The sequence below is a fragment of the Malaclemys terrapin genome, chromosome 2 (assembly GCF_027887155.1).
Source record: "Malaclemys terrapin pileata isolate rMalTer1 chromosome 2, rMalTer1.hap1, whole genome shotgun sequence".
Taxonomy (NCBI): domain Eukaryota; kingdom Metazoa; phylum Chordata; order Testudines; family Emydidae; genus Malaclemys; species Malaclemys terrapin.
This window is the reverse complement of record NC_071506.1, coordinates 175,344,169-175,370,481: the sequence shown is the minus strand read 5'-3', so window position 1 is coordinate 175,370,481 and position 26,313 is coordinate 175,344,169. Positions and strand designations below refer to the sequence as shown.

At 43.5% G+C, this 26,313-nt stretch overlaps 1 protein-coding gene across 5 annotated transcripts in view; it reads right to left on the bottom strand.

Moving 5' to 3' along the window:
* Positions 1-26,313, bottom strand: part of PLEKHG4B (pleckstrin homology and RhoGEF domain containing G4B) — a 198,798-nt gene that overhangs the window by 131,460 nt on the left and 41,025 nt on the right. For 2 of the 5 annotated variants that reach the window (XM_054019015.1, XM_054019014.1), the window contains exon 1: positions 448-684. The exons of 2 other annotated variants lie outside the window; for them this stretch is intronic. In XM_054019015.1, coding sequence (XP_053874990.1) covers positions 448-504 — 57 coding nt within the window. In that variant the 5' untranslated portion in view covers positions 505-684. Of the gene's footprint in view, positions 1-447; positions 685-26,232; positions 26,288-26,313 lie in introns of those variants that run through there. One more of the 5 variants, XM_054019013.1, reaches the window with a different exon arrangement.

Here is a 26,313-nt window from a genome sequence, read left to right as displayed (position 1 = left end):
TAAGCCACTGCCTATATTCTTAAGACAATAAATTCCATTTCTCCATCGCGAGAAGCAGTTTGTTGAGTTCATTTTACACAATTCTGAGCTGAAGAACAATTTATCACCACTGCCTGAGTTAGCAGATGAGAAAGAGTTAAAACCGTCTTATTTTCACATATATTGCTTTCTTCCATGTAGCTAACCTAAAGGCACCGAGTTACTCTTTATCCAAATGTATATTTATTTGTCATATATATTCAAAAAGATTTAGACAGGTTTGTCTACATTTACCTGATTGCAATGGGAGTGGAAAACTGAACTTGTAAAATATAAAACTTCTGGATTATTTTTCCAAAATAATTAGAAAACTGTTAATGATGTCAATAAACATAACATTTTATTGTAACATACTTTTTATGACCATACACATTATTACTATTCTGCCTGCTTCTGTGTTCAACGTACCTTTATGCTCAGATAATTATCACCTCTTGTCTTCGGAGCTGTAGCTCGGTGATTCATGTTGACACTTCCTCTGTTCTGAATTCAATGTAAAAAATGATTCCATAAAATCCACTTTGTCAAGACAATGCAAACTGTACAGAAGTCCATGTCATCCTAATAATTTCACTTGACATTTTTTCTAGCTTTCCTTCTCCTCTTTTGCATGTGATTTTACACACAGTAAATGTTCTCAGGAAACATTCTTCCCTGCCACTTGTCAGACCGTGAGAACAGAGAGTGTCCACTTCCAAACAGTACAAGTTGCTCTCCCACTGCTTCATTATGCATGCTGATGTAACTTCCTCTATCAGTGCAAAACAGAGTGCCTCCCTCCAAAAACATGAAACAATAGCTGCTCTCACTTAAGTGCCCTGCAGGAATCCAAAGGATCATCATGCTTCCCTTTTCATATTAAAAACAAAACTCCACTTCAAGCTGAAATTGCAAACCTTCTCCCATCAGAAAAGGAAGCTTCTCCAACACCTAACCCAAAACACTGGTAAACCTGCAAAAATACCTAGCAACTAATTTGTAAGTTATCTGATTCAAAAACCTAAGAACTAGACTTTCTGTAATAAGAGCCTAGTATTAGAGGCAATTCTATTATCTTGAATCTGAGGACCTCGGGCAGCTAATAGAAATCAAGGTATGAGTATTTTTCATTTCACATTCTCTTCAGATTACAATGGCTTTAGGCAACTGTTGCTGATGATGAAAAACACAGATGCACACCTAAATTAGGTAGGGCTGTTCACTTATCAGAGCAAATAAACTTTAGAAAGGGCTCTTTGAGGATTAAATACTTGCTGCGGTGCTCAAAGAATTTACTAGTGGGATGTATCAGAAAATCATGTAAAGCATGCAGTGTAATTTTAAAAGCACGTACTGACTTTTAGGAATAGCTACAAACATCTCTAGAGTCAGTGTTTCATTCTCTATAATCAGCAGTGACTTTATGCAAGTAAATGTAGATGCCAGTGCCTTCTGTTACCATTTTTAGCCTCTTTTGAACTTTTTTAGGGTCTAGATATGCAGCTTGCCACTTTTAAAACAAGCACCACTCATCCAAACAACTAAAAGCAATATGACATGACTTTGTATATAAAATAAGAATTACCTCATATTTATACCACAGATGATAGCTACCTCAGGAATACCTTTGTGCCAGATAATGCTCAGCTGTTCTATGTGGGTTGGGGAAGCAAAGTGTTCCCTGTTGAGTCCCAGCACAGTAAATATCTGGGCACGATTTCAGTCCAGTGTAGAGACTGCTCCCTTCTGCCCGGGACATCCCAAAAGAGGATAAGGAAGAGGTGGGACCATGGTCCCATCCTCAATGCAAAGGCCAGGCATACAGGGGAAAGCAGGCTGCACTCATTGAAGGGCTTAGTAGCACGTGCTCCTCCAGCAGGAAGCAGATTTCCTCCTGGATCTCCACTTGGGGCAGGTGCAGAATGGCACAGCCCTATATGATTAAACACAGTTTCTATCAGCTTGCCTTGATAATGCACCTGCGCAAACACCAGGGAAAGCAGTTGGATTGCTTTGTATAAATCATTTCTGGGCAGGGTTGCTTCTGGAATACATTATCATCATCAGATGTCAGGTAAATACATGTTAAAGACACACAACTGACAAGTATTTGAACAAGCATTACTCTGCTAATACTTTGGTCTCCTATGCTACAATAATTGTATGCACGTTTAAATTACTGTACTGTAACTGAGATAAATGAGAGGCAGGGAGTGCACAGCTAAACTCACTGCTAAATGGGACATTGTTAAAATATAGCAAAAGTCATTTGGTGAATTTGAGAGACTCCAGGTAGCATCCATAGATGTTACGCACGTAACTGAAGGAAGAACCAACCTTAAATTCTTACAAAGTCAATTTTATAATTCTTTTTATACACCCAGCACTTTACAAACACATACAGTAAGATGACAAGCTCTGTGCCCAAGGAGGGGGCAGCTGGGAAAGATCGCAGGACAGGGGCCTGATGGTGATGTCCGGAGGACCAGGGATGAGGGGAGGGCAGGGCAGAGAGCACCCTCTCTCAGGACCCACTAAAGGAAAGCCCTAGAGGCTATAAGATTGCCCTTATCTCTTTGAGTATATGGCAGAGGACGTGAGAGGTGGAGAGCCCCATGCGGTGGCTGAGCACGAGGGGGTCCAACCAGTTCCTCTGGTCATAGTCCAGAAAGTCTCCGATCCTGGCAGTACCCGCCAGGACTAACCTCCGGCACACCAAGGGGGACTCTGCCACCTGCACAGTGAGATAGGGGCTTGTGTAGCAGGGGCCCCATGAGGAGGTCCTACCCCTCGGCAGCCGCCATGGAGACTAGCTTCCAGGTCCTGAGGAGATCCTGGTAGAAGACCAGCAGCTCGGAGAGGTCTTGTGAAAGACCCATTGGATGGAGGTAGAAGGGCTACCAGTCGTATCGGAGCCCTCAGAGGCAGAGGAGGAAGGCATGCGCCAGCGCGCTCCATGCCTGACTACCTGCACCTTAAAGGAGTCTCTGCAGGGCCTGGAGGCGGAAGACATGGCCCTAATTGCAGCCCTAGTATAGACAGGGTATACAGACAGAAGGAGTTTTTCTGTTGGTATAGCCTTAGTTAAAATCAGTACAATTTTTGTTGGTAGACAAGGCGTTAGGCTGAAAACTTTTTGGGTCAAGGACTGCCTATTTATTATATGCGCGCACAGCTCCTCACACATTGGATCCTGATTGGGGCCTCTAGGCTCTACCACAATATTAATAATAATAATTTATGGGATTAAGCCCCTTTTTTATGAAAAGGTGAGGTTCAGTTCAGACACACCGATAAACTGTAACTGGAAATTTTAGCGGCTCTGCCCCATTCCTTTAAGTAGATTACCAAACTGACAGAATTTTTCTTTTTAAAAGTAGTTACAACACAGTATCAATAATTAACTTTCTACACAAAATGTATCTGGAAACTTCCATTTTGTTCTTCAGTTCCCTCTCCGTTATCTCACAGCACAGTAACCTTGTCCTTCTAGACCAGCAGTTCTCAAACTGTGGGTCAGGACTCCAAAGTGGATCACGACCCCGTTTTAACAGGGTCACCACCAGTGTTCCCTCTAATTTTGTATGTCCACGTGTGGAATGAATTTTGTTATGTGCACCAATATGGAGGCAATGTGTGACACACCGCCTTCATATTGGTGCACATAACAAAATTCATGTGGTGGGGGGGGGCGGCCGAGAGGTTTGGAGTGTGGGAGGGGGCTCAGGGCTGGGGCAGAGGGTTGGGGTACAGGGGGGTGTGGGCTCTGGGACGAGGGATTGGGGATGCAGGCTCCCTCGGGGCTGCGGCAGAGAGAGAGAGGACTCCCGCCTCCCAGCCCTCTCTCATTGCAGCAGCACAGGGCCAGGGGAAGAGACGCCTCTCCTTGGTGGCAGCTCCAACGGGGCTGAGCTGAGCCAGGGGAGGGGCTCCTCTTCCCCGGCAAATCTGGGGTAGGTCCGCGCTGGGACCGGCAGGGGGGGCACACCTCTCCTCCACTGCGGCAGCCCTGTGCTGGAGGAGAGGCATCCCTCCCTGCCGCAGCCCTGACCCCCTGCGCGGGGCTTAATAGGCAGCTGTGCGGCCGTGCAGCTTAGAGGGAACTTGGGTCACCAGAGCTGGCTTTAGACTTGCTGGGGCCCAGGGCCGAAACCTGAGCCCAACTCTGAGCCCAGGCAGCGGGGCTCAGGCTTCGGCTTGAGCCCAGGGCAGTGGGATTCAGGTTACAGGTCCTCCTGTCCAGAGCTGAAGCCCTTGGGCTTCGGCCCCAGCCGCTCAGGGCGGTGGGGCTCAGGTGGACTCAGGCTTCGGTCCCCCCCTTCTGGGGTCATATAGTACTTTTTGTTGTCAGAAGGGGGTCACGGTGCAATGAAGTTTGAGAACCCCTGGTCTAGACACACTGGTTCATTTGCACAAGATGGATGCAAGGTACTCACACCTTGAAAAGCTAAGTGCCATTCCTAATGCTCCCAGGACCCAGTCCCAGCCAGCCCAAGGAGCAAAACCACTGAGCTCAGGACTTGCACTTTAATCCTCTTGAAGGCAGCATGATGTGCTGCTCTCAGGCCTTAGATTACCCCATAGCACCGAAGTTAAGTCAACCTAACCCCTGGTCAATGGAAGAATTATTCTGTTAACTAGCTACTGCCACTCAGAGAGGTGGGCACCTACATCTATGGAAAAATCCCTTCGGTCAATGTAGGAAGCGTCTATGCTACTGTGTTACAGTAGCATAGCTGCAGCAGTGCAGCTGTGCCAGTCTAGCGCTAGTCATTCAGACATAGCTTGAGACTGCCTGGACCTATTTTTTAAGCACTCAGTATCTCCACTATTTAAAAAAAAAAAAAAAAAAAAAAAAAGAGTTTTAGTTGCAAAATGTCACTATAAAAATATAGGTGCCTTTTCATGACAGACACATCAACAAAGAAATCAGAACAAACATTACTTTTTTAATTAAAAGAAAATGCTCATTGGGAAGATACCTTGCATGCCGCCTTTTTAGCTAGGAACACACTTAGCTTAAATAAGTTATAAACCCCTGAAAATATGATGATGTGATTATATTTAAAAAGCACTAGAAGAGGCTATTATAGGAGGAGAAGTAGCAATCCCTACATTATGGTGGATTTATACTTTTCATTAAATACTTCTCATTATAAAAAATGTCCAACTTTTTTTTGTTTTTGAATAGCTCTAATGTCTCCCTGATTTGCAATAGGATTTTGAAATTTAGTAGGAGGATAGTTCTGGGTTTAGAGAGGGTTGTTTGCTATCCCCATGAAAATCCATTAATCTTTGACTGATTTACAAATTGTTGAGAATTACCATTTGCAGTTGGCATTGTGCTTCATAGCACTCACTAGAGGCTTGCTGATAGAATCATTCAACACTCCCACCTGCAGTGAGCATGCTCTTCTGTGCCTCGCTTCAACATTCCACACAAAATGGAACCTCTGGATGGTACACAGGCAACAATGGATCACCATCCTTTTCTCTTCAAAATACCCTTTGGCCTAGGGAAAATGCATTGGGCTGGAAAGCAGGAAAACAAAAGACTCTATACGTATGTTCTTCACAACCCTTATTAGGGAGCAATCATCTTTCTATATGGGGCATTCAAAATATACCATAATGTTGGGTTAATTCACTAAAAATAAACTCCTTGCCATTCACCTTTGACCACATGATTTAAAATCTGTCGTTTTATTGTGTTTATTGAGCACCTAGCACAGTGGGGTACTGGTCCATGACCGTGACTCCTAGGCAGTAAGGAGTGTGATAAATGATAAATAATAATAAATTACCAAAAATATCTAAGTAAACTAGGTCTACAACTCCTGAGTGTAGACAGAGCATGGATCTAGAAAAGGAGTTCACTTAAAAATATATATGTTTAGCTGCTGATGTAAGCAGAGTCAGGATGAGCTCTACCCTGACATCTGGTGGTGAATTATGGCGAGCATGGAAAAGAATTTTAGGGGCTGATCTTGTTTCCATAGGCACACCCACCCCTGCCTAGCATGAGCCCACGGCAGCCCAAAATGGTCACTTTGGCAGCTGTGGGATCCCCAGTTTCTCTGTTATTGGGGCAGGAGGAATAAAGTGTTGTTACCCTGATTATGTGAATCAAGGACAATGAAACTGTTTTATGATAGAGGGTCTCACCATCACCTAAGTAGCACTCGCTAGACAAGGGACATGGGTTCCAAAACCCAGTGAATTGAGAGAGGTGGGGAGGGGTATGTGTACCTGATGGTATGGGCCCCTTTTGAGGACCTGGAACACCAATTGCACTACCTCCTCCCTCAACTGTTGAATAGCAGAACTAATTTTGCTTCCATTAGGAATCTAGCTAGAGGTTGCTGAGCTGAATTCACTTTGGGCCAATGGTGCACCAGCACTGGGGCTCCCCTACTCCAAGCTGAAATCACTAAAAGAGCTAAAATTGCTGAGCTGAGATCACTGAGTGCTGTGTTAACTAGTCGGGGAGCCTGAAGCTATATTGCTAAGCAGCTGGTAGAGTGGAGCAGTTTGTGGGATGGTTGGAGCAGCCCACGGAACAGCGAGCAGAGCTGAGCAGTTTGCGGGGGCAGCTGGAGCGGTTCGTGGGATGGCTGGTGGAGTGGAGCAGCTGGCAGAGCCGAGCAGTTTGTGGGACGGTGGGAGCGGCTCACGGAACAGCGAGCAGAGCAGAGCTGAGCAGTTTGCGGTTCGTGGGAAGGCTGGTGGAGTGGAGTGGCTGGCAGAGCCGAGGAGTTTGCGGACAGTTGGAGCAGCCCACGGAACAGCAAGCGGAGCGGAGCAGTTTGTGGGGGCAGCTGGAGTGGAGCGGCGCGGCTGGTAGAGCGGAGCCATTCGTGGTGAAGGCTGCAGCAAAACTCCACGGAGAGGCGGGGCAGTCGGCCTCGGACCACGTAAGGTGCCCCTTAATACTCTGTGTGCACCCCCCCCCCCCATTTCCACCCAGGGGAGTAAAACTCTGCAGATAAACTTTTGAACTCTGGGGTGGCACTGACCAGGGACAGAGACTTTTGGGTTGTTGGACTTTGGGGTGATTGGACTTAAGACCCTGAGGGGAAAAGGACACTGCCAAACTTACTTGGAGGTGGGTCTTTTGCTCATGGTTTGTTGTTATGAATCCTGTTTGTGATGTTTCCCCAACATAATGCTGCATTAAGCAACAGAGGGTCCTGTGGCACCTTTAAGACTAACAGAAGTATTGGGAGCATAAGCTTTTGTGGGTAAGAACCTCACTTCTTCAGATGCAAGAAGTGAGGTTCTTACCCACGAAAGCTTATGCTCCCAATACTTCTGTTAGTCTTAAAGGTGCCACAGGACCCTCTGTTGCTTTTTACAGAGTCAGACTAACACGGCTACCCCTCTGATACATAATGCTGCATTGTTTCCCTCCTTTATTAAAAGGCTTTTTCTACACTCAGACTCCGTGCTTGCGAGAGGGGAAATATTGCCTCCTAGAGGCGCCCGGGGGGTGGTATGTAATTGTCCCAGGTCACTGGGTGGGGGCTCGAGCCGGTTTTGCACTGCGTTATTGAAACGGAACCCCTAGATACTGAACCCGGCCCTTGTTGCTGCCAACTCAGAGGGGCAGAAGAGTTACACTTAGATAATTTTTCATTAAAATAATAGAAATAAGGCCCTACTTAACTTGCGATATTGCAGAAACCGCAGATTCCATAATATTAGGCTTCCACCACAATTTTGACAGCAGGAGGCCCCGCCTCCAGCCCTGGGCTGCTGACAGTGGAAAATCATGGAAAAAACAATAATGGATTTTATTACCACAAATAATAAGGTCCATTATTACCTTTTTGCAATTTTCCATAGCTCGTCTGTAATTCAGCTGCAATTTTTTGACAATTATCCTGCAATTCAAGTAGGGCCTTAAATACAAAATAATAAAAAGCTGGGTAAAAATCAATACAATTAGGGAACCAAACTATAAGGGTTGAGGTAAAAGTATTTAAGGTAAAGAGCTAATAAAGGTTACCAAACAAGGTCAATGAAGCATGAAGCTTCAGTGAGTTCTGCAGATATCAAGATAAGTTTGGAAAGGCGTGTGTAGGAATCAAAGAAACAGACAGGAAGACAAATAGGGCAAGCATAATGAATCAACTCTCATTTCCTATCCTTCTGTTTCTTGTGCTCAGCTGCGCAGCCCTTACTCATGCTGGTAAACTAACAGAAATAGTGCCACTGAGGTAAGTGGGACTAGTTGTGAGAGTAGGTGTTCACAAACATAAGTAAAGTTTGCACTGTCGGACCTTTATTTTAGATTCCTGTTGGCTATCATCTGTAAATCTAATTTTAGAGTGGAATGAAATCTGTATGGAGATTTGGTCTGTTTTTATATCTTTTATTACCACTAGGATTGCAGTTAATCTTTCCCCCTCCCATCTGGCAGCTAGTGCTATTGCTTTAATTTTATCACTAAAATCCTGCAGAAAACATTATACTAATTCCTCATTAAACACACATACACCTTCCACCTCTCATCGTAAAACAGCATATCTATATGTCAATCAGTTTTACTATAGTGTATTAATCCCTCCTTACTGTGTACTTTCACTAACATTAGTCTTCTGCATGAAGCCCTAATGTCTCAAATCCCATGCTTCTCCAAAAACCTTATCCACCTGCTTTTTGAGTAAAGACATCATAACATTTTTAAATGAATTTGTTGCTCATAAGACATGCTCACTGGAACCTAAAGTCCTGTGTTTAGCCATAGATCAGTTGAAGCTTAAGTAGTGACCATGCAAGCTCCCCACTCCTATGGAGTATCTTGGTCTACACTTGGATACTAAGTTGTGCTTATAGATATCGATCAGGGGTGGGCAAACTACAGCCTGTGGGCAGATTCAGCCCATCAGCCATTTTGAGCTGGCCCTCGAGCTCCCACTGGGGAATGGGGTCTGGGGCTTGTCCTGCTCCGGTGCTCCAGCTGGGGAGCAGGGTTGGGGACCACTCCACGCGGCTCCTGGAAGCAGCCACACAGCCCCACTCTGGTGCACCAGCCGGGGAGCAGGGTTGGGGGCTGCTCCACGTGGCTCCCGGAAGCAGCCGCACAGCCCCACTCTGGTGCACCAGCCGGGGAGCAGGGCTGGGGGCTGCTCCATGTGGCTCCTGAAAGCAGCTGCACAGCCCCACTCCGGTGCGCCAGCTAGGGCACAGGGTTGGGGACTGCTCCACACAGCTCCCGGAAGCCGTGGCATGGCCCCACTCTGGCACTTGAGCCGGGGAGCAGGAACACCTCATTTCTGGCCCCACACCAGAGCCCTCACCCCCTCCTGCACCCCAATCCCAATTTTCTGAGCATTCATGGCCCGCCATACAATTTCTATTCCCAGATGTGGCCCTCGGGCCAACAGGTTTGCACACCCCTGATATAGATACATAGTAGTGCCCTCTACTGGATGAAATACATCAGATCTACTCAAGTGTTACAGAACCCAACCCTGAAAATACTACTAGGAATAATGCTTACTCCCACGAGTAGTCAGGAAACACAACCAGTGGTAAGTGCTTGCAGGATCAAGATCTTAGTTTGTCAATGTCTCACCCTCTAGTGTCTGGAAGGTGACCTGAAAGAAGATCTAAGTACTACTACTACTACCACCACTACCACCACCACGTAATGATAGTTCTCCTTTAACTCAAGCTTCCTTGCCTGTAGATGCAAAGTTTGTAAATTCCATCCCCCATCTAACATGTTAGCTGTAATAGCGATATCTCTATATGTATAAAAAGCCCGACAGATTGTAATTCATTCAGTCCTTGACATAAAAACTTAATTTAATGGTGGAGATGCTTGGAACAGGATAGTCAGAGTTTAATACAGTGCTCTATGTCCCACAGGTCAGTGAATATCCTGTTTTTAACGCCTTACAGAAATGTTTCAGGCAGTAGTAACAAGAAAATCAGCAGGAGACCATTTCTTAAGCCTATCCTGGACAGGAACCATTTCTCCTTATCCTCCGTTTTTCTCTTCCCAATATATTGTACAGTGGCAACCAATAAAAGGAATAACTCTATGGCTCAATACTAGCACATTTTAAAAATCTAATTTTAATTTATCATAAAAATTGACAGAATACTTGATGTTGAGTATTTTTAGTTGTATAGGCTTTAGTATAAGGTGTTTTTCTAAGTCAATGAAATATTTTTAAAATTGCTTTTTCAGATTAGACCGTTATCAATGGTCAGCTTTACAGAAACACTTCATCAAAAGGCCTAATGTTCCAGTAATCTTTTACTAAGAATTTTTGCTCTGAATGCGTCTTCTCTGGTATTGATGGTTTGACCCAGAACTAACCTTCAGTTCACAGGTCACTTAGCATGTGTGGGCTTAGAATTTGCTCTAGGTACACAGCTTTGTCTTTCTGCCATTTCTTTTCACAAAGAACAACAGTTTTGACTGTGAATGAAAATTCTTGTGTGTTGCGTTATCTGATATGGTTGTTAAAATACAAGTACCACTGTTTTGCCATTAAGATGGGACTGAGTTTACAAAAAAAACCCACCATACTGATTCCAAATGAAAAGAGGCTTACAAAAAGGATATGGAGTAATGGAATATAAGTAATAGTTAAAAACTGGCATTTATGAAAAGCTTAGTTTTATTGATAATTCTAACCACTTAAAACCTTTAGTACATTATCTTCCTCAGAGGTATTTAAAGGAATGAAGAATAAACATCATTTAGCAAAAATGCCCCAAAGTGGTTTTTGCTTGTTGACTTTATCTTAGTAGCAGAGTAAATGAAACAATTCAAAACTACTATTTACCCTTAGAACTCACAGGAAACACCTACCTGGCAATCAAAACTATTTCAGTACCGAAAGTCTGAATTTCCCTCAGGAAACAGAGGAAAAAAGATATATAATAAAATACCGTGTATTACACACACTCACACCTATGTGACACACAACTCTATTAAGATGTAATATGTAGATCCAAATGATTCCTCACACTTCACAACATAAAAAAAGATGAATGAATAAAGTACTTCTTGGTTAATAGTCTGCAAGCATACTACTACGTTTACTACTGTGTTTACTTTAAAATAGCTCAATCTATTTCTAGTTCTCTCCTTTTCGGTTCTGCCACAATAGAAGCAAAGCTATTGTGCTCTGGGACACAACAGTTCACAAATGAATCAAATGCTCCCCCCATGCCCCACAAAGCAGAATGTTCCGCCCTCCTTGTGAGCTCAAGGAAACCCCTATAAGCAAACACAGTTGGTTTGGGTTCTGTGTTGAATTCAAGTCTATTTATTTAGATTATTATTCCTATTGTGAGTCAACATAAATAAACACACATTCAAGTGCCCTGGATGCCCTTACAAGAATGAAAACATACAGCCACAGCATGAAGAGTCAATCAAAGAATATAATAAACTGCTCCTATGCCTCAAACAAATGCATTATTAACCCCACTAAATACTCATTCAAGTAAACCTGTCAATCATATCCCAGAGCATGCCCCAAAAGCCTAGGAGAAAAGATGCATCATGTTCATCCAGAAGATTTGGTCTACCAGAACCTGGATTTGTAAGAGTTCTCAAACTGAGGGGCCTTCACGTGCCCCTGCAGCAACTCCCACACGTTTAAATTTAAAGAACTCCAGCCAAGAAACTCAGCTGCTCTCAAATGCAGCCACGTAGGACAGAGAGATATGTGGGCTCCTAGTTAGCAAGGTCCAAAACTTTTTAAGCCTTTGTAGGTAAAACCACCACCTTGTACTCCACTTGGACACCTGTGGACCACCAGTGCAGATCACAGAGCACAAATATCAGGTGCTGCTCCTTATGTGAAATTATTTTTAATAAAGCAGACAGCCACATTCTGCATCAGCTTCAGGGAGGCCTTATGATGCTGCCCCATGTAAGGGGCATTTCAATACTATAACCTTGGGGTGACAAAAGCATGGATAACCATGGGAAGGTGGTTCACCTCTGAAAAACTGCTCACACTCCTCTCGCTAGCTGCAGATGAAAAAGAAATGCTACTAGCCATCACCAATATCTTAGCATTAAGTAGCAACCTGGCATCTAACAAGACTCCTAAGTTGCGATCCTGTTTCACAAATGGGGCCCCTCAGAGCATCAGATTTCAGAATTAATAATAATATTAACACACAGCTCTTATATAGTCGATCTCAAGACTTTACAAAGGAGGTCACTATCATAATCTCCATTTTACAAATCATAGGTGGAGTAATCTGCCCAGGGTCATCCAGCAGGACAGTGGCAGTTCACTCCTCTTACAGCTACTGTTTCAGGCTCTCTACAGACACAGGGAGAAATCACTGCATCAGTTACATGCAGGTTACACTTACAAGGTGTTCTTTCCACCCATGAGAGTTAGGCACATACTTTTAAAAATGAAAGCTGAGCTTCTCGAGTTATTGTACACTTCCAGGAGCTGAAGCCATAGGCACGTGCCTCTAGTGTCTATACCTTAGTTCAGACAACGGGGGGGAGGGGGGAGGAGGGGGGGGGAGGGGGGCGGAAGAGGGGGAAGACAGCATGGCCCTGCATGACCCTTACCTGAGCAGTGCAAGGAAGGCAAAATGCTTCCTTGTTCCCCATTCTGTTCACCTGCATAAGGACCACCCATGATCTATCTTTCAGTCACTGGTGACCATATAAATTCCCACCAATTCTGGTTCTTTCCCCCAACATGTCAACATTGCCATAATCTTACCTGAATTGAGCCTCAGCTAGCAGTCTCCCAACCCAGTCCTCAATCTCCTGCAGTCACTGGTTCATTTGTCCTATCACATTAAGAGGGTCTGCAGATACTGAAGACAGCACAAACCCTTGTCTTCTTACTAACCTTCCCATCAGCCACATCAAACAGGGGAGGAATCAAAATCAGACCCTGCAGCAATCCAAATAGGTGAAGTTTTAGGGCAGCAGAGAACTCCCTTCTATAAGGAGTAGAGTCACTGAAGTGTGACTCCATCCACCCTCTAGCAAGGGACCATAGCCATGTCAACAACACCTTGTAGTCTACAATATCTAAAGCAACTGATAGAACTAAATGAATCAACACAGACGTTCTTAGAAGAGATCATCAGCCAATGCCACTGATGCAGTTTGCCTCTCATACATAAAATCAGAAACGATATTGGCCGGGATTAGAGAAATCCCAAGGCACTAGATACTTCCAGAGTTTCTTTGCCACAATCATCTCAAATACCTTTACTACAAATGGGAGATTTGATACAGGTTGACAGTTGGGAAGGCTGTTGAGTCAAGAGAGCTTCCTGAGCAGAGCTCTGCTTCAGAGCCTCACCGTCACAAAGGGAGGCACTGACAGTCTCCTCCCAATAATGAGCCCAATTCTCTCTATCACTTTGGTGGTGGATGATTTCAGGCCAGAAGAGGGAGCATTCAGGAAGCATCCTCACAACATGAACTCCCACTCTCAAGTGACTATGTCATAGCTGTAGTGGGAGAGCCAATGGCTTCATGGCTCTTGAGTGAGTTATGATGACAAGAAAGAAAGAGGATGGGGCAGACACACCATATGGATGCTCCAGAATTCACAGGCTTGCTACTGGATTTCTAAAGTTATTTGAGCTCCACTGATCTTGAAGGCTATGATCAATGCCACTCTGCATAGCCAAACACTCTTCCTCTGTTTAAGGAGAATAGCTGAGATTTTCTCTGTGTGGGTAACTGGATTTTATTGCACAGTTCTGGCCCTGCAACGGTGCCCCTGTAGCTCCATAGTGTAGACACTTCCTACACCAATGGAAGGGTTTTTTCTGTTCATAGGATCATAGAAATGTAGGGCTGGAAGGGATCTTAAGAAGTCCAGCCCCCTGTGCTGAGGCAGGACCAAGTAAACCTAGACCATTCCTGACAGATGTTTGTCCAACCTGTTCTAAAAACCTCCAATGATTATTGTTTCAGTGCTTCACAACAGGTTCAGTACACCCCCAGGCAAAAGTGCAGTGTGGAATCTCAAAGCCTAAAATGTTACTTTGTAAAACTGAGGCTCAGTATATTCTAAGAGGAATGCTTCAACCCCTGGGACAAGACTCAGTTAATCACAGTGAAGAGACTGCACAGACAATGGTAAGTTTCGATTTATAATTGTTTTGTTTAAAAATTGCAGAGCTCTTTGGCTTGTTGTGGCCGGAGGGAATCCACAGCTGACTATAGAAACCTTTTCTCTACTTTCATGCATTCCACATTCTTGAGGACATTACAATCAAGAGGTTCCAAAATGGCAAAAAGATTTTATTCCAAGCTGCCAGTGGCAAGCCAGCTGTTTATGCCACAGAGGTTTTCAAATGATGGTGACAGAGTAGCACAAGTATGAGTGGAGTGACCTGGTGACCTATAGGGGTGAACCTGAAAAATATGACCTTCCCTGAAATTTGACAGCCTATCACACTGTGAGGCTATCAGAGCCCAGGATTGGGTCAAGATTCATGGGGGAATTTACAGGATGTGGCATTAGCGTCCACATGGATGACTGCCTCTCTATGGCTCTCTACAGCTCCCGATGTAGGCTGCTCTGAACGCATCTTCCCAGGGACTACATGCAAACACACATGATAACAAGGACTCCCAAAGAACTACACAACCATCCCCAACCCATCCCCCAGCACATTTCTGGACTCCATACAAACCCCTAGCCATACTTGGACACTGATTTAGTCATCCATGGACTGCATTTAACCTCCCCTTCTCCCTCGCCCTCCAGTTAGTTTTCTGTTTTCAGGTAGCTCATTATGTTGTGGTTGGCCCGACACCACATGGCACGGCATGCTACAAGAGAAGGCAATATCAGCTTCTTATTTGAAACACCTCAGCATGTCTGTAAGAATGTGCAAGTTTCTGGGAAAAAAATTAATTGTAAATGCTTGTTTCACTGTTGTTTGTGGTTCCCACTCTCCATTTTGAATTCCATGTGGTGGTGATAGTGATGTCACCACCAGGGTGCTGGCATGCAATCCACCATTAGCAGATACACACTGCTGCCTATGGCTTGCAATACATTTTATATTGGGCAGTAAACCAGAGGTCCTTCCCATCCCTATATTCAACAATAGCAGCAAACATGGAACCAGAAACTTACCAGACTTAAGGGCTACTTCTGCCTCTTGTGTTTCTGATGCTGGTTCCATGGCAGGCAGCTCTTCTAGAGGGGCATCAAAAAGCTCCTCTGAGCTGAGACCCAGAATATGCTACAGGTGCTCCGACAGCAAAGCCTCCTTAGGGCCTGGTTTGAGTATAAGAGCCACTTTGGCAGCCTTCTCCGGCCACTGGCTCCCCTCTGGTCCTGTACTGAACCCAGGGTGAGAAGGTTGCCACCTGTTGACCAGGCTGTCATGAAGCACTAGTGGCTCAGTGCAGTACCCAGTCAAACTCCTCGTAAAAGGAGCAGGATGATGCCGAGTTCCCAGAGGTGCAGTTCTCATCCCTAGCTTTCCAGTAGTTGGTCTTGAGCTGCTTAATCCACTCCCTGCACTGGTCACCAGTCCAGTGAATCCCCAGTGCTACCAGCTTCTTCATTATTAGCTGGTGCGCGCGGTCATTTCTGGAACTCTTGCTAAAGTTGAACTGTTTGCTCACCTCACACCAGAGATTTATTGAAAACTGCCTGCTTGGCAAAGGGCTTCTTCACATCTGAGGTCATTACAAATGCAGAAGGTGGTTCACTCTGCTCACAGCTTAGTGTTCAAAACAAAATGGAAGGGTTAAACGCCAAACAGCTGTACTTGAACCAGTGGAGTTGCTTCCGTTTTCTGGGAGTCGATTGGTCAGTCTTAGGATAGTCTTAGGACGCTGGCCCATGAGATTGTGGGACAGCACTGGGGGACTCTTGGGATCAGAGTCAAGGGGGCCCGGGCCTGAGTGCATCCACACTGCAAAATGATGAAGTTTGGGCCCAAGCCCCTGCAGAACTCGGGATCCAACCTTCCACCCCTGCAAGATCCTGGGCCCAAGTCTGGGTTAGACAGAATTGCATGTAGATGGAAAGGGGGTTTGGACCCGAGTCTGAGCCTGATTTTACATTGCAGTGTAGACATAAACTGTGATTCCAATTAAGTCGTAATTTAGCTTATGGACTAATACTTTCAGTTCTTCCTTATTATTCCTCATACTCCTGGCATTTGTGTCTAGAAATCTAGGACATTGAGCAGATTTCCCCACTGATTTCCCTCTAGTTGCTCCTATGACCCTATTGTAAATTTCTATGTCCCCCCTCCACCACCAACAGGTACCCCTCTGTTAAGGTTGCTTTTTTTTTTTTTAAATGCTTACCTGTGGGGTTTGTCATCTGCCCCATTTAAACCTAATCTAAAGCACACCTCACTAGGTTGGTGAGTTAAGATGCTCTTCCCCTTGGTCAGGTGGATCCCATCTTTTGCCAGCAAACTTTGGTGGCAAGCATTATATAAAATACATGACAGAACGGATGTGACTAGGATTAGATTAAGCACTTTTCCCCCCCAAACATGTCCCACACCCAAGGAAGGCTGCCTTTGGCATTATAAGACCCAGAGAAAGGAATGCTCAGTGTTCCTCCACATGTTAAGGACAAATCAACTTTCAACAATAAAATAAAAGCTGTAGGCTCCAACTCCCCACAGGGAAAAAAGTCTACTGTCCTGCCGTAGAGGAAACCAGGAACAGTTCTCTTCAGTGTCGGAATTCAGTGTGGGAAGGAATTCCAAATAGAGTTGTGCATATAACCAAGTTTTCATTTTGGTAGCCAAACTTGCAGAGGAGAGGAGGGAAGAGAAATCAGTAGAAGAAAAATTGGTTCAGGTTGACCTGAAATATTTATTTAAATTTTTTTCCCACCAAAACAAACAAGTTGAAAACTTTGGGTCAAAATGAAAACAATTTGGTTTTGAGGATTTTACATTTTTTCAATTTAAAAAAAAATAAAATTGAGTGAAATTCCAAAATGAAACATCTTTTTGAAACAAAAAGTTGAAATGTTTCATTTTGGAAATGCCAAAACCAACCATTTCAACATTTCCTTTTATTTTTTAAATTCTATTGAAACAATTCACCAAAATTGACACAAATTTGTGAATTGCATCAGTTGACCTGAATCTGCATTTTTTGGCAATTCACATAAAAAAATGTAAGCCCCTCCCTGCTGCTGTAGATGGAAAAAGCTTGACATGAGGATGTGATGAATAAGTCTCTGCTACTTAGGCCTGGTATCAGACACTATCTTGTGTGATTTGTTAAAATAATAGGATCATTAAGTCTCTTGTAAAATAAGAGTAATATTTATTAACTGGGTTCAGATGCTTTTTTCCTCCATCCTTCTCATAAATATATTCTATGGAATGTTCCATTTGAATTAAATAAATGAATGTTAAAATCTGAAATATTGAAAATACTTTCTGCAGCAGCACAACAGTCCTAAAAAGGTTACAACTTCTCAGGATTACCTGTGACAACAGAAATCTGAAGCTGAATCCACACACAATGCACTCGCAGTAAAAAGAAATGTAAGATGTACTGCCTCAAGAGACCCACTAGATTGTTCCCACACTGGAAAGCATTAGAGACCACTTGGCTGTCTGATAAAGGACTTGATCTGTATTCTTTGATCTCCTATCCTATTCTGATCTTTCACTGAAACTATTCAGACATGCTGAACAGATGCAAAAAAGGTTGAATTCATCATGGTTTACTCTGTTAGTTCTGCTTTCTAATTACCAGCTTGAATTGAACTGGAATATCACCAGTAGATGCAGATTTTGAGAAACTGGATCTTCCAAAATATTCACTCAAATGGATTTTTTAAAAAGGACTTTTATTTTAAATGTTGAGAAATACACATGCTTAGGGATGCACAGAGATTCTAGAAACCATTGAAAAGAATTTGTTGATGCTTCTATTACTGCGGACAGTCTCTGTTAAACCAATTATTCAGTATTCAGCATGTAATCATAAGCAATGAAGCACAGTTAAGTCACTCTTTACACACTCCTGGATAAGGTCAGCAGGCATTCACTCAAGACCATGCACAACACTACATTAGGTGCATAGTGTAGACCAGAGTGGGTCCTAAGGCTCATGCATCTCATTCTTTACAGGTTGAATATTTTCAAAGGAGGGGCAAATGTAAATTTCACATAGTAGTTTCAGCCCAATAGGGGCAATTATGCTTTCTTCTTGAATATTTTCTAGCTGGCCAAATCAGATATGCGCCTCATAACTCCTACAATGTTACTGACCCTAATAATAAGTGGAGTTCAAAGGGGTTCTAAGCATCTCTGCTTTAAGACAGGTCATGTTCACTATCCAAACAAAACATCCCCCCTTTTATTTTTGAAGTTTGAAACTTTGGATCTGATACACCATATCCCTTACACCAGTTTTACACTGACAGCCCAGTTTCCAGCCACTGTCCCAGTGTTCAGGCTAGTTCTAGTGAAACTATAAAATGTGTCCAATTCCTCTGGGATCAGATCACTGGCAATGTTTCCTTTCCTAGCCCCCACACTGCTGTAGCTGCCCTCATCCCCATGGTCCCAGAATGCTCTGGACAATTCTCAGTTGTGCAGCTGGGAACAAAAAAATGTATCTTCTCCCTATAGCAGCTAGGCCTGAAGGACAGTTTACAAAGAATCACAACAAGCTCTCTCCAAAGTAGGATCCTAATACTACTCACTCTCTTGTTCTAGCTGCTGATTGCTGTTTTCCAGGAGAGCGCTGCCTGGGTCTCCTTCACAATGTTATTTGGGGAACATCTTCAGCAAGATGAGAGTTTTGCAGCATGCTGTGAGCATAGCAAGATTGGGCTCACCCTACTTTAGTTGGCAGGGGATTTTGATAGCTTGGGTTGAGAAAGCTCCATTCTTGCTTCCCTCTAGCCTAATCCAGAGGTTTTGCTAGCTGCCATGAGCCAACTGAACAGTTTCTCTGGCACAGAATGAAGGGAGAAGAGGGCTTCTAGGCTAGTATAAGATGTAAAGACCAGGACCAGTTCCTTAAAATGAACTTGCAATGAATGGAGAACCAATGCAGAGCACCAGTTATACTCTTCCATCAGTCTGTCCCCCTTAGGAGGCAGACTGCCATAAATTGGATAAAGTGCCTCTTCATAGCCTTCATTTCTGGTTTTGGAGTAAATTGTGACAGTTCATCCAGAAGGTAAATGAAGGGATCGGGTGCAATTCTTAACCTGAGAGAAAAGGAGTGTTTCCTTGCTAGCTGAAGAAGAAAGACACTGGGGGTGACAACTAGTATTTTGGTGTCCAGGGGCAATGAGATTAGCAGGATTCTGAGGCTGTACACAGCTTTGATCAGTGGTGGGCACATGCTGTCATTTGAGAGTGAGTCTGCAGTATTAGCCAGCTCTGCAAAATGCTTCTTCCACCTTCCTATCAACAGTATCACAGTCTTTCCTGGATTACAGTTGAGCCAGTTGTCTTTCAGCCAGGCTACTATTTCTTCCTGGGATACCTGGGAAAGACCACTTTCTGACCAGGATTTAAGGGACACTTAGAGGTTTGTGCCATCAGTCTATGTCTGTCATTGTAGGCTATACCTCTGCATTCTGCACTAACACTCCTAGCAATTTCAATAGAGGTTGAATAGGAACAGAGAAGATTGAGGACTCTAAAGGCTCTCACATATGAAGCCCCAGACAGGAGGAGCAGCTGCCCATCGTGACCCTTTAGGATTGGTCAAATAGGACTGCGCATTGCCATTTTATATCAGGCCTGTCCGTATCTTCCAGATCGCTCAGATAGATCAGCAGCACCTTATGATCAACAGTTCTAAGGACAGACAATAAATCAAGTTGCATCAACATTTATCTCTGTCCCTAGCCAGAAGGAGATCTTCCATCTGTTAGCCAGGACTCTTTCCATGCTGTGTTCTGGTGCAAAGTCTCACAGGGAAAGGTCTGAGATACCAGTGAAGGTCAAGCACTGCTGGAAATGGCTCACTACCAATTTATGGATGATCTTGCTCAGGATAGGAGAGTAGTTTGATGAGAAAAATACCAGTTCAATGAAGTAAAATGTTTCTGCAAATATATTACAGATTCAACAAAACACAGGCAGATCTCTGCTGGAAACTGACTGGGCAGCCATGTTCCAGGCTGGAGCCTGGCCTACTGGGGTTGCTAGGCCCCCCACTCCATAGCAGCATTGCCAGGCTCCCTGTTGAAGAGCAGGGAGCCTAGAACTCTGAGAGCCCAGGCTCCAGCTGGGGCGCCAAGACAGCCCTACCATGCCAGGGCTTTCAGGGTCCCTGCTTCGAGTTGTCTTGGTTCCTGTGTCTTGGTTCCTGGAACTGCAGCAGGGAGCCCAGACATCCTGAGAACCCTGGCTCAAGCTTAGGCTCTCAGAGCTTCCAGGTTCCCTGCTGTACAGTTGGGAGCCCAGAAATCCTGCGACTAGATCCCCCCAGCATCTGCTGCTCTGGGGCAACCTCACTATAGGGACTTTCTGGGCAGGGGAGGAAGTGAGCCTAAGAGTTTGGAAGCTCTGGGATCCCTAGCACTGGGGCAGTCTGCATGATGGGTCTGCCCAGGAGCTGCACATCCCTGGGAGCCCAGACAGCTGCTGAGTAAAACTGACATTCCAGGGCAATAGTGAAACTGACAAGAACGTCAATTTCAAAATATTTTGTTTTGGGAGTGTGAGGGAGGGGGATTCGGTATCTGAGGCCGGTGGAGAGAGTCCGCGGCCAAGGGTAAGGGAACCTGGACCCTCCCTGCTCCACAGGGTTCCAACCCAGGGCTCTGTGATTGGCTAGTCGATTATGCAGCCTTGGGGGGTGGACGCCACCAAGCCTGCTCCCTGGGTTGCCTCCTACTGTGTCCTCAGCCCCCTCCAAAAATCACAACAAGGGTCAGCTTTTGAAATCTCCTCCTTGACTTGCAGCCCTCCATTCCTGGTCACCACGGGGGCCTTTGGCAATTGTGCAGCAGGGTCTGGTCCAAGCAATGTGGAGCTCCTGCAGCTTCCAAAGCAGCGCCTGCCAGCCAGCCGCAGCGGCCCCAGCTCTAGCCCATGCCGGCCCCGTAGAACAGTTTAAACAAAAATGTTTAATAGTTTAAACGGTTAACTTTTCAAACGGTATTTACATCCCTAATTTGGTCCCAAGATTATTTTAATTTTTGTTCTTGGTTACATTTACCCACAATGGTTATACACAATACTGTGACTATATGCATATTTCAAAGCTTCCCTTTCCCAGAAAGCACAAACTTATTCAGTTCTGTCAATTCGCTAGCTCTTGCTAGAAAAAAAAGTTGAGATGTGAGCATACAGATACCTCGACAAACACTCCCCTGCTGCAAAAATGGCCTTTATGTAATGGGTTGATTATTTATTCACCATGGCAATCTCTGCATGGCCACTGTGTGTGTTAATATCCACAGCCAACTGTGGAATGTCACATCATCTTGAACAAAACAGCTACAGTATTTGAGACCAGTAGCTTGCAGCGTATGTATTTAAGGACTTCATCCTTCGATAAACCTTCAACTTTAATTATTTTAAGAAAATCAAAACTTACGTGGCACAAATAATTATTCAATTTAGTCACTCTTTTAATCAAGAATTTAAACCAACTGCTCAGTTCTTCTGAAAGAGTAACCTGATCATGTCTACTTGACTGATACTCAGAGCTGGTTCTATGGACAGGCAAGCAGGGTGGTTGCCCTGGACACTAGTTTCCAGGAGTGCCGTACTGCTGCACCAATCAGGTTTTTTTTAACCTCCCTCTTCTGCTCTGGTTGGTTGGCTCCCCTGTCCCCCCAGTCACTGGGAGTGGGGTGGGCTGAAAAATGTTTTCCACCCTGGCTGGCTGATATGGTGTCTAAATTTCAGCCCATGTCTAACTAAATAATTTGATTTTTGGATAGCATTCAATGTATTGTAAATAAGTATCTCTTGCAATAACACATCACAGCATATACAACCTTAAGAGATTTTTTCAACCCTAATTAGGATATTACGGTAATTATCATAGGCATGGATTTATACACAACCCTTCTTCCAAATTTGATCCTAAAACCTTTATATATTGACTATACCAATTGTGGCCTCTATGTTTTACTCCACTCTGTGGTAGGGGGAGGAGTCACACCTACAGAAGTTATAAGGGGAAAATAATTGTAATGTTCTACCCTCTGCAAGGCTGCCTTAAATCACCTCTCAGAATATCTGCATGATCTGAAAGGAGGAGGAGTCAGGGATTGAGAGAAACAGTTGGGGCACTGTCCATTAAAGGGAATGTTCCCCCACCCATTGCAAAGTGAAGCCACTGAAAAAAGAGAGGTAAAGGAACATTACTCAAAGCAGCATTAATTCATTCTTTCCGTCTGGGAATCCCCTTGGTGGAGTCACGGCACATATCCGGCAGCCTGGTATCCAAGGGCAGCATGGTCTTGAGCTATCCACTGTACTGGGGATGAGAGCATGGAAACGACAGTTCCTCCATCTGCCTAGCAAGAAGCTGCAGGAAATCCTGCCCCAAATCCTGTAGATGCTTAACCATGGCATCTTTTTAGGCCAAACCCTCATCTACTCTGCATAACCACTAGCCATGCAAAGTCAGGGAGACAATGAAACTCTATGGCTAAAAGCAAAAGCCAGAGTTTAATTATTTGTTTGATTCTAAAAGTTTTTTGCAAAGAAGAAAATACAGATTGATTATATAAGCTGCACACCACCAGAGCAAAGCACAGCAGTTCATATGCACTTACAGCACACAGCAACACTATTCAAGTTTTAGGCAGGAAATTGAAAGACAATAGCCATTTGAAACTGCATGGAGAATTTGAAGTGAATTTTTGCCAGCACACCAGGACTAACATATATGGTCTTGTGAAAAAGTTCCATGGGATCTTTAATAATCATACATATTCAGGGTTACAGGTTTACCAAGATACAGCACCTCCTTTTTCACAAAGCCCATAGGATCATGCTGGGGACACTGGTTCAATTCTGAATCAGAAGAAAAAGCGCTACCTACTAAGTCACCAACACCATTTTCCTTCAAGATTTTCATGATCCTGTCCAATTACTAAATTGCCCTGATCATGTTTAAATAACATAACATGCAAAGCACTATACAGATAGTAAATGTTAAGTGCTCAAAATCTAATGAGATCACAGCTTGCAGTGATGTGGCTACAGACTGGCAGGAATGGCCTACAATTTAGATGCATCAATAATCCCTCTCAATACCGATTGCATACGAGGGAAGGTACACTTAAGCCACTGTTAAATTAAACCCAATTAAAACTGTCACATTCAAATGGGAACTGTATTCTTTAGCTCTGATTCTCCTCTGACATTGCTTTTACACGAGTAATACCATTGACTTCCCTGGTGTAACTCCTGATTTACACCACGATCAGAAGACAATCAGACCCTTTATGTCCTAAAATGAATCATTAAAATCCCAAAGAATCACTAAACCAGCATCTTTTAGTGAATGGCATCAGGACCATTCCCCGTTATAGAGAAAAGTGAGAGCTATATCTAAAAACTCTTATTTAATAAATCTTCAGTTAACTATCCAAGCTATTAGAACTAATCAATACAGATCTCCTACAATGATTGTTTAATTATTTCAACAATCTGCCCTAAAATGCCAAACTCAGTCAGTTCTTTAACTGGCATTATTTCTTAAAAGCTGAAAAGGACCTTGTTTCAGACTTGACACTTATCTACTAGAGCAGTTCTCTGACTAAACAAACAAATCTGGAACCATAGTGGCATTCAGATGAAAATTACAAGTATTTTCATGCTCTCCCACAGATGGGAATTAAACAAGAAAATCCTGAGGTTTACTTGGATTTGTGAAATGAATGATTGATGTCAGTTTTTTTTTCTCACCATGCAGTAGTGAGTTGTTTCATTGCTTCCAGAATAGGAAAAGGGCAGGAGAGCCCTTGATTTCCTTCACTATTTACTCACCTTGAATTTTAGGGCCAAATTCTGATTTTCGTTACACTGATGTAAATCAGGAGCAACCCTGTTGCCTTAAACCAGAGGCACTCCAGATTTACTCATTGGTATTAAAATCTGGCCCATAGAATGCAAAATCTAACCAGTTTCCCACAATAGCCAAAGCACATCTGAAGATCTCAACGTTGACCATCAGAAATTCTGCTCATTCATTCCACAGAGATCAGAAAATACCTGGAAAGGGAGGCGTGAGAGTGCAATGACATGAACACACACTCATCAAATACTTTTTGAAAACAATGCAATACAAAATATTATTATAACAATATAGTAAAGCATTGACACACAAAAAGGTCAAGAAATTCAAAGATAAGATGAGAATTGCGTTGAGCTTTCCTTCCTCTTTGTCCCTTCCGGCAGGTTTTACTGTGGAAAGGGGGTTATCCAATCCCTGGAGTGAAATTGGAATTTTGTGACTCAGTCTCATTACTAATTGCAGGTTAGTGACCTGGACTACACATCTACAAACCTTTTATGCAGACTGCCCGGATCCTAAGTCTAGACACACAGGAGCAATTCAGGCTACTCACCTGCCTGTTCCCTCAGAGCAAACAGATGAGGAAATGCTTCCACCCTCCTACTCTCTAGCCAGAGTAGCTAAGCTAGTGTGGAGAGGTTGGCAGGGCAGCGAGTGATTTATTGTTGAAATAGGCCAGCAGTAAATTCCTACCCTGGGAGCAAGGGGGAAGCAGGGGAGTAACTGCAGCTCAGATGTGTGTCACTGAATAACAATGTTTTCCAGCGCTCCTCCTGAGTTGATCCATCCCTTCCTCAAAGCTGTGTCTGAAACCACAAGCTAGCCCTTAAATAGGAATTTTTGCTGAACTTTGATAAAGTATTATGATACACTGGCTATTCCAAAATTCCATGTGTTTTAAAGTAGTTTGAACAATTTCAAACACATTTGTAGAAGCCTGAGATGTGAAGTGCCCAAAAGTAAATACAGTGGGTTTTTGTCCCTCCCTTCTGTCTCTAGTAGTGACATGTTTCTACTAAAGCTCTTGCTAATCTCTTTCATTAGCTTCTCTTATTTCTCCGTTTATTGTTTTCCTAATGCTCTCATGCTGTCTTTAGTATTTTTCTTTTAGGTCTCTGTACTGCCCCTGATTTCCCTCTAAAAGTCAAGGCTCATAGTGTTGTGGGCTTCTGCTGCAGGTATGTCAGAGATTCAGAAACAATACATTTTTGGCAACAGTTTTCAGAACTGGAAAATGCAAAAATGGTAAAACTTTAATTTGGGTCTTGGAAACGCAGATGTTTATTTAATTTGCAAGTCACCTTTCAAGTTCTATTTCATTTCTAGTCCAGCAACCATACATAGCCAATCAGATGTTACCACTAATCAGTTTTGTACAAGAAAAAGGGTACTCGATGTCAAGAAAAGCATAGGTAAAAAACCCCAAGATATACACCTCCCTTGAAAACTATGCACAGACTAAGTTATTCTAAAACATTCTGTGTGTGTGTGTGTGTGTGTGTGTAAATGCATCCAGGCTCATACTACCTTTTGACAACATTTTATTTCCACCCTTTTGGATTTAGACACAGAAATTTGTATTGTGTTTATTTCCAAGAAACTGCCATGCTATTTCCTATAGTGAAGAACCTAACAAATTACAGCAGCCAGAATATTCACAATATTAATCTAACAAACAAAAATTATTGCTATCTAATGGTTACCTGGAGTACTATGTGAAACTAATGGGTAGTCTCAGTCCAATTCTTAGTGGGCAGATGTCCAGGTCACAATTAGCACTCCTCACGGCAGCCTCAGAAAAGAGGCTAAGGACTTGATGGACAGAGAAGACTAAACTACCTTATCTATTCTAAGAAGGTGGTCCCTTCCAGGTCAAGTTTGATATATTTCTCCAGGCAGCGTAGAGGATATTTATTTAAGAATGGGAAAGTACCAAAAAAGTTAGGAAGCTATTCCTACTTTTGTCTTGTCACATTTTTTGAGATACTGTTCATTTTAGACAATTACACTAAAATTGAGGAACTAGGTGGGATTCTATCTTTGAAGCTCCCAGGCTGTAGGCTTATTAGAGGAAAAATAATCTTATTTACTTGCATATTCATAAACAAGCTGTAACTTTGCAGCAGAACACAAGATGGAGTATTTCCTTCTCCTATTCCTGGGCACATTTCAGGAACACAAGAAGTACAATAGAAAAAAAACCCTAATTCTTATATGATTCATCCTCTTACCTTTGGAATTCAGCTGGACGCTCTCTCTCAAACTGATTTTGTTTGACACTTCAGGCTAAAACAAGAGGAAAAACCAGACAA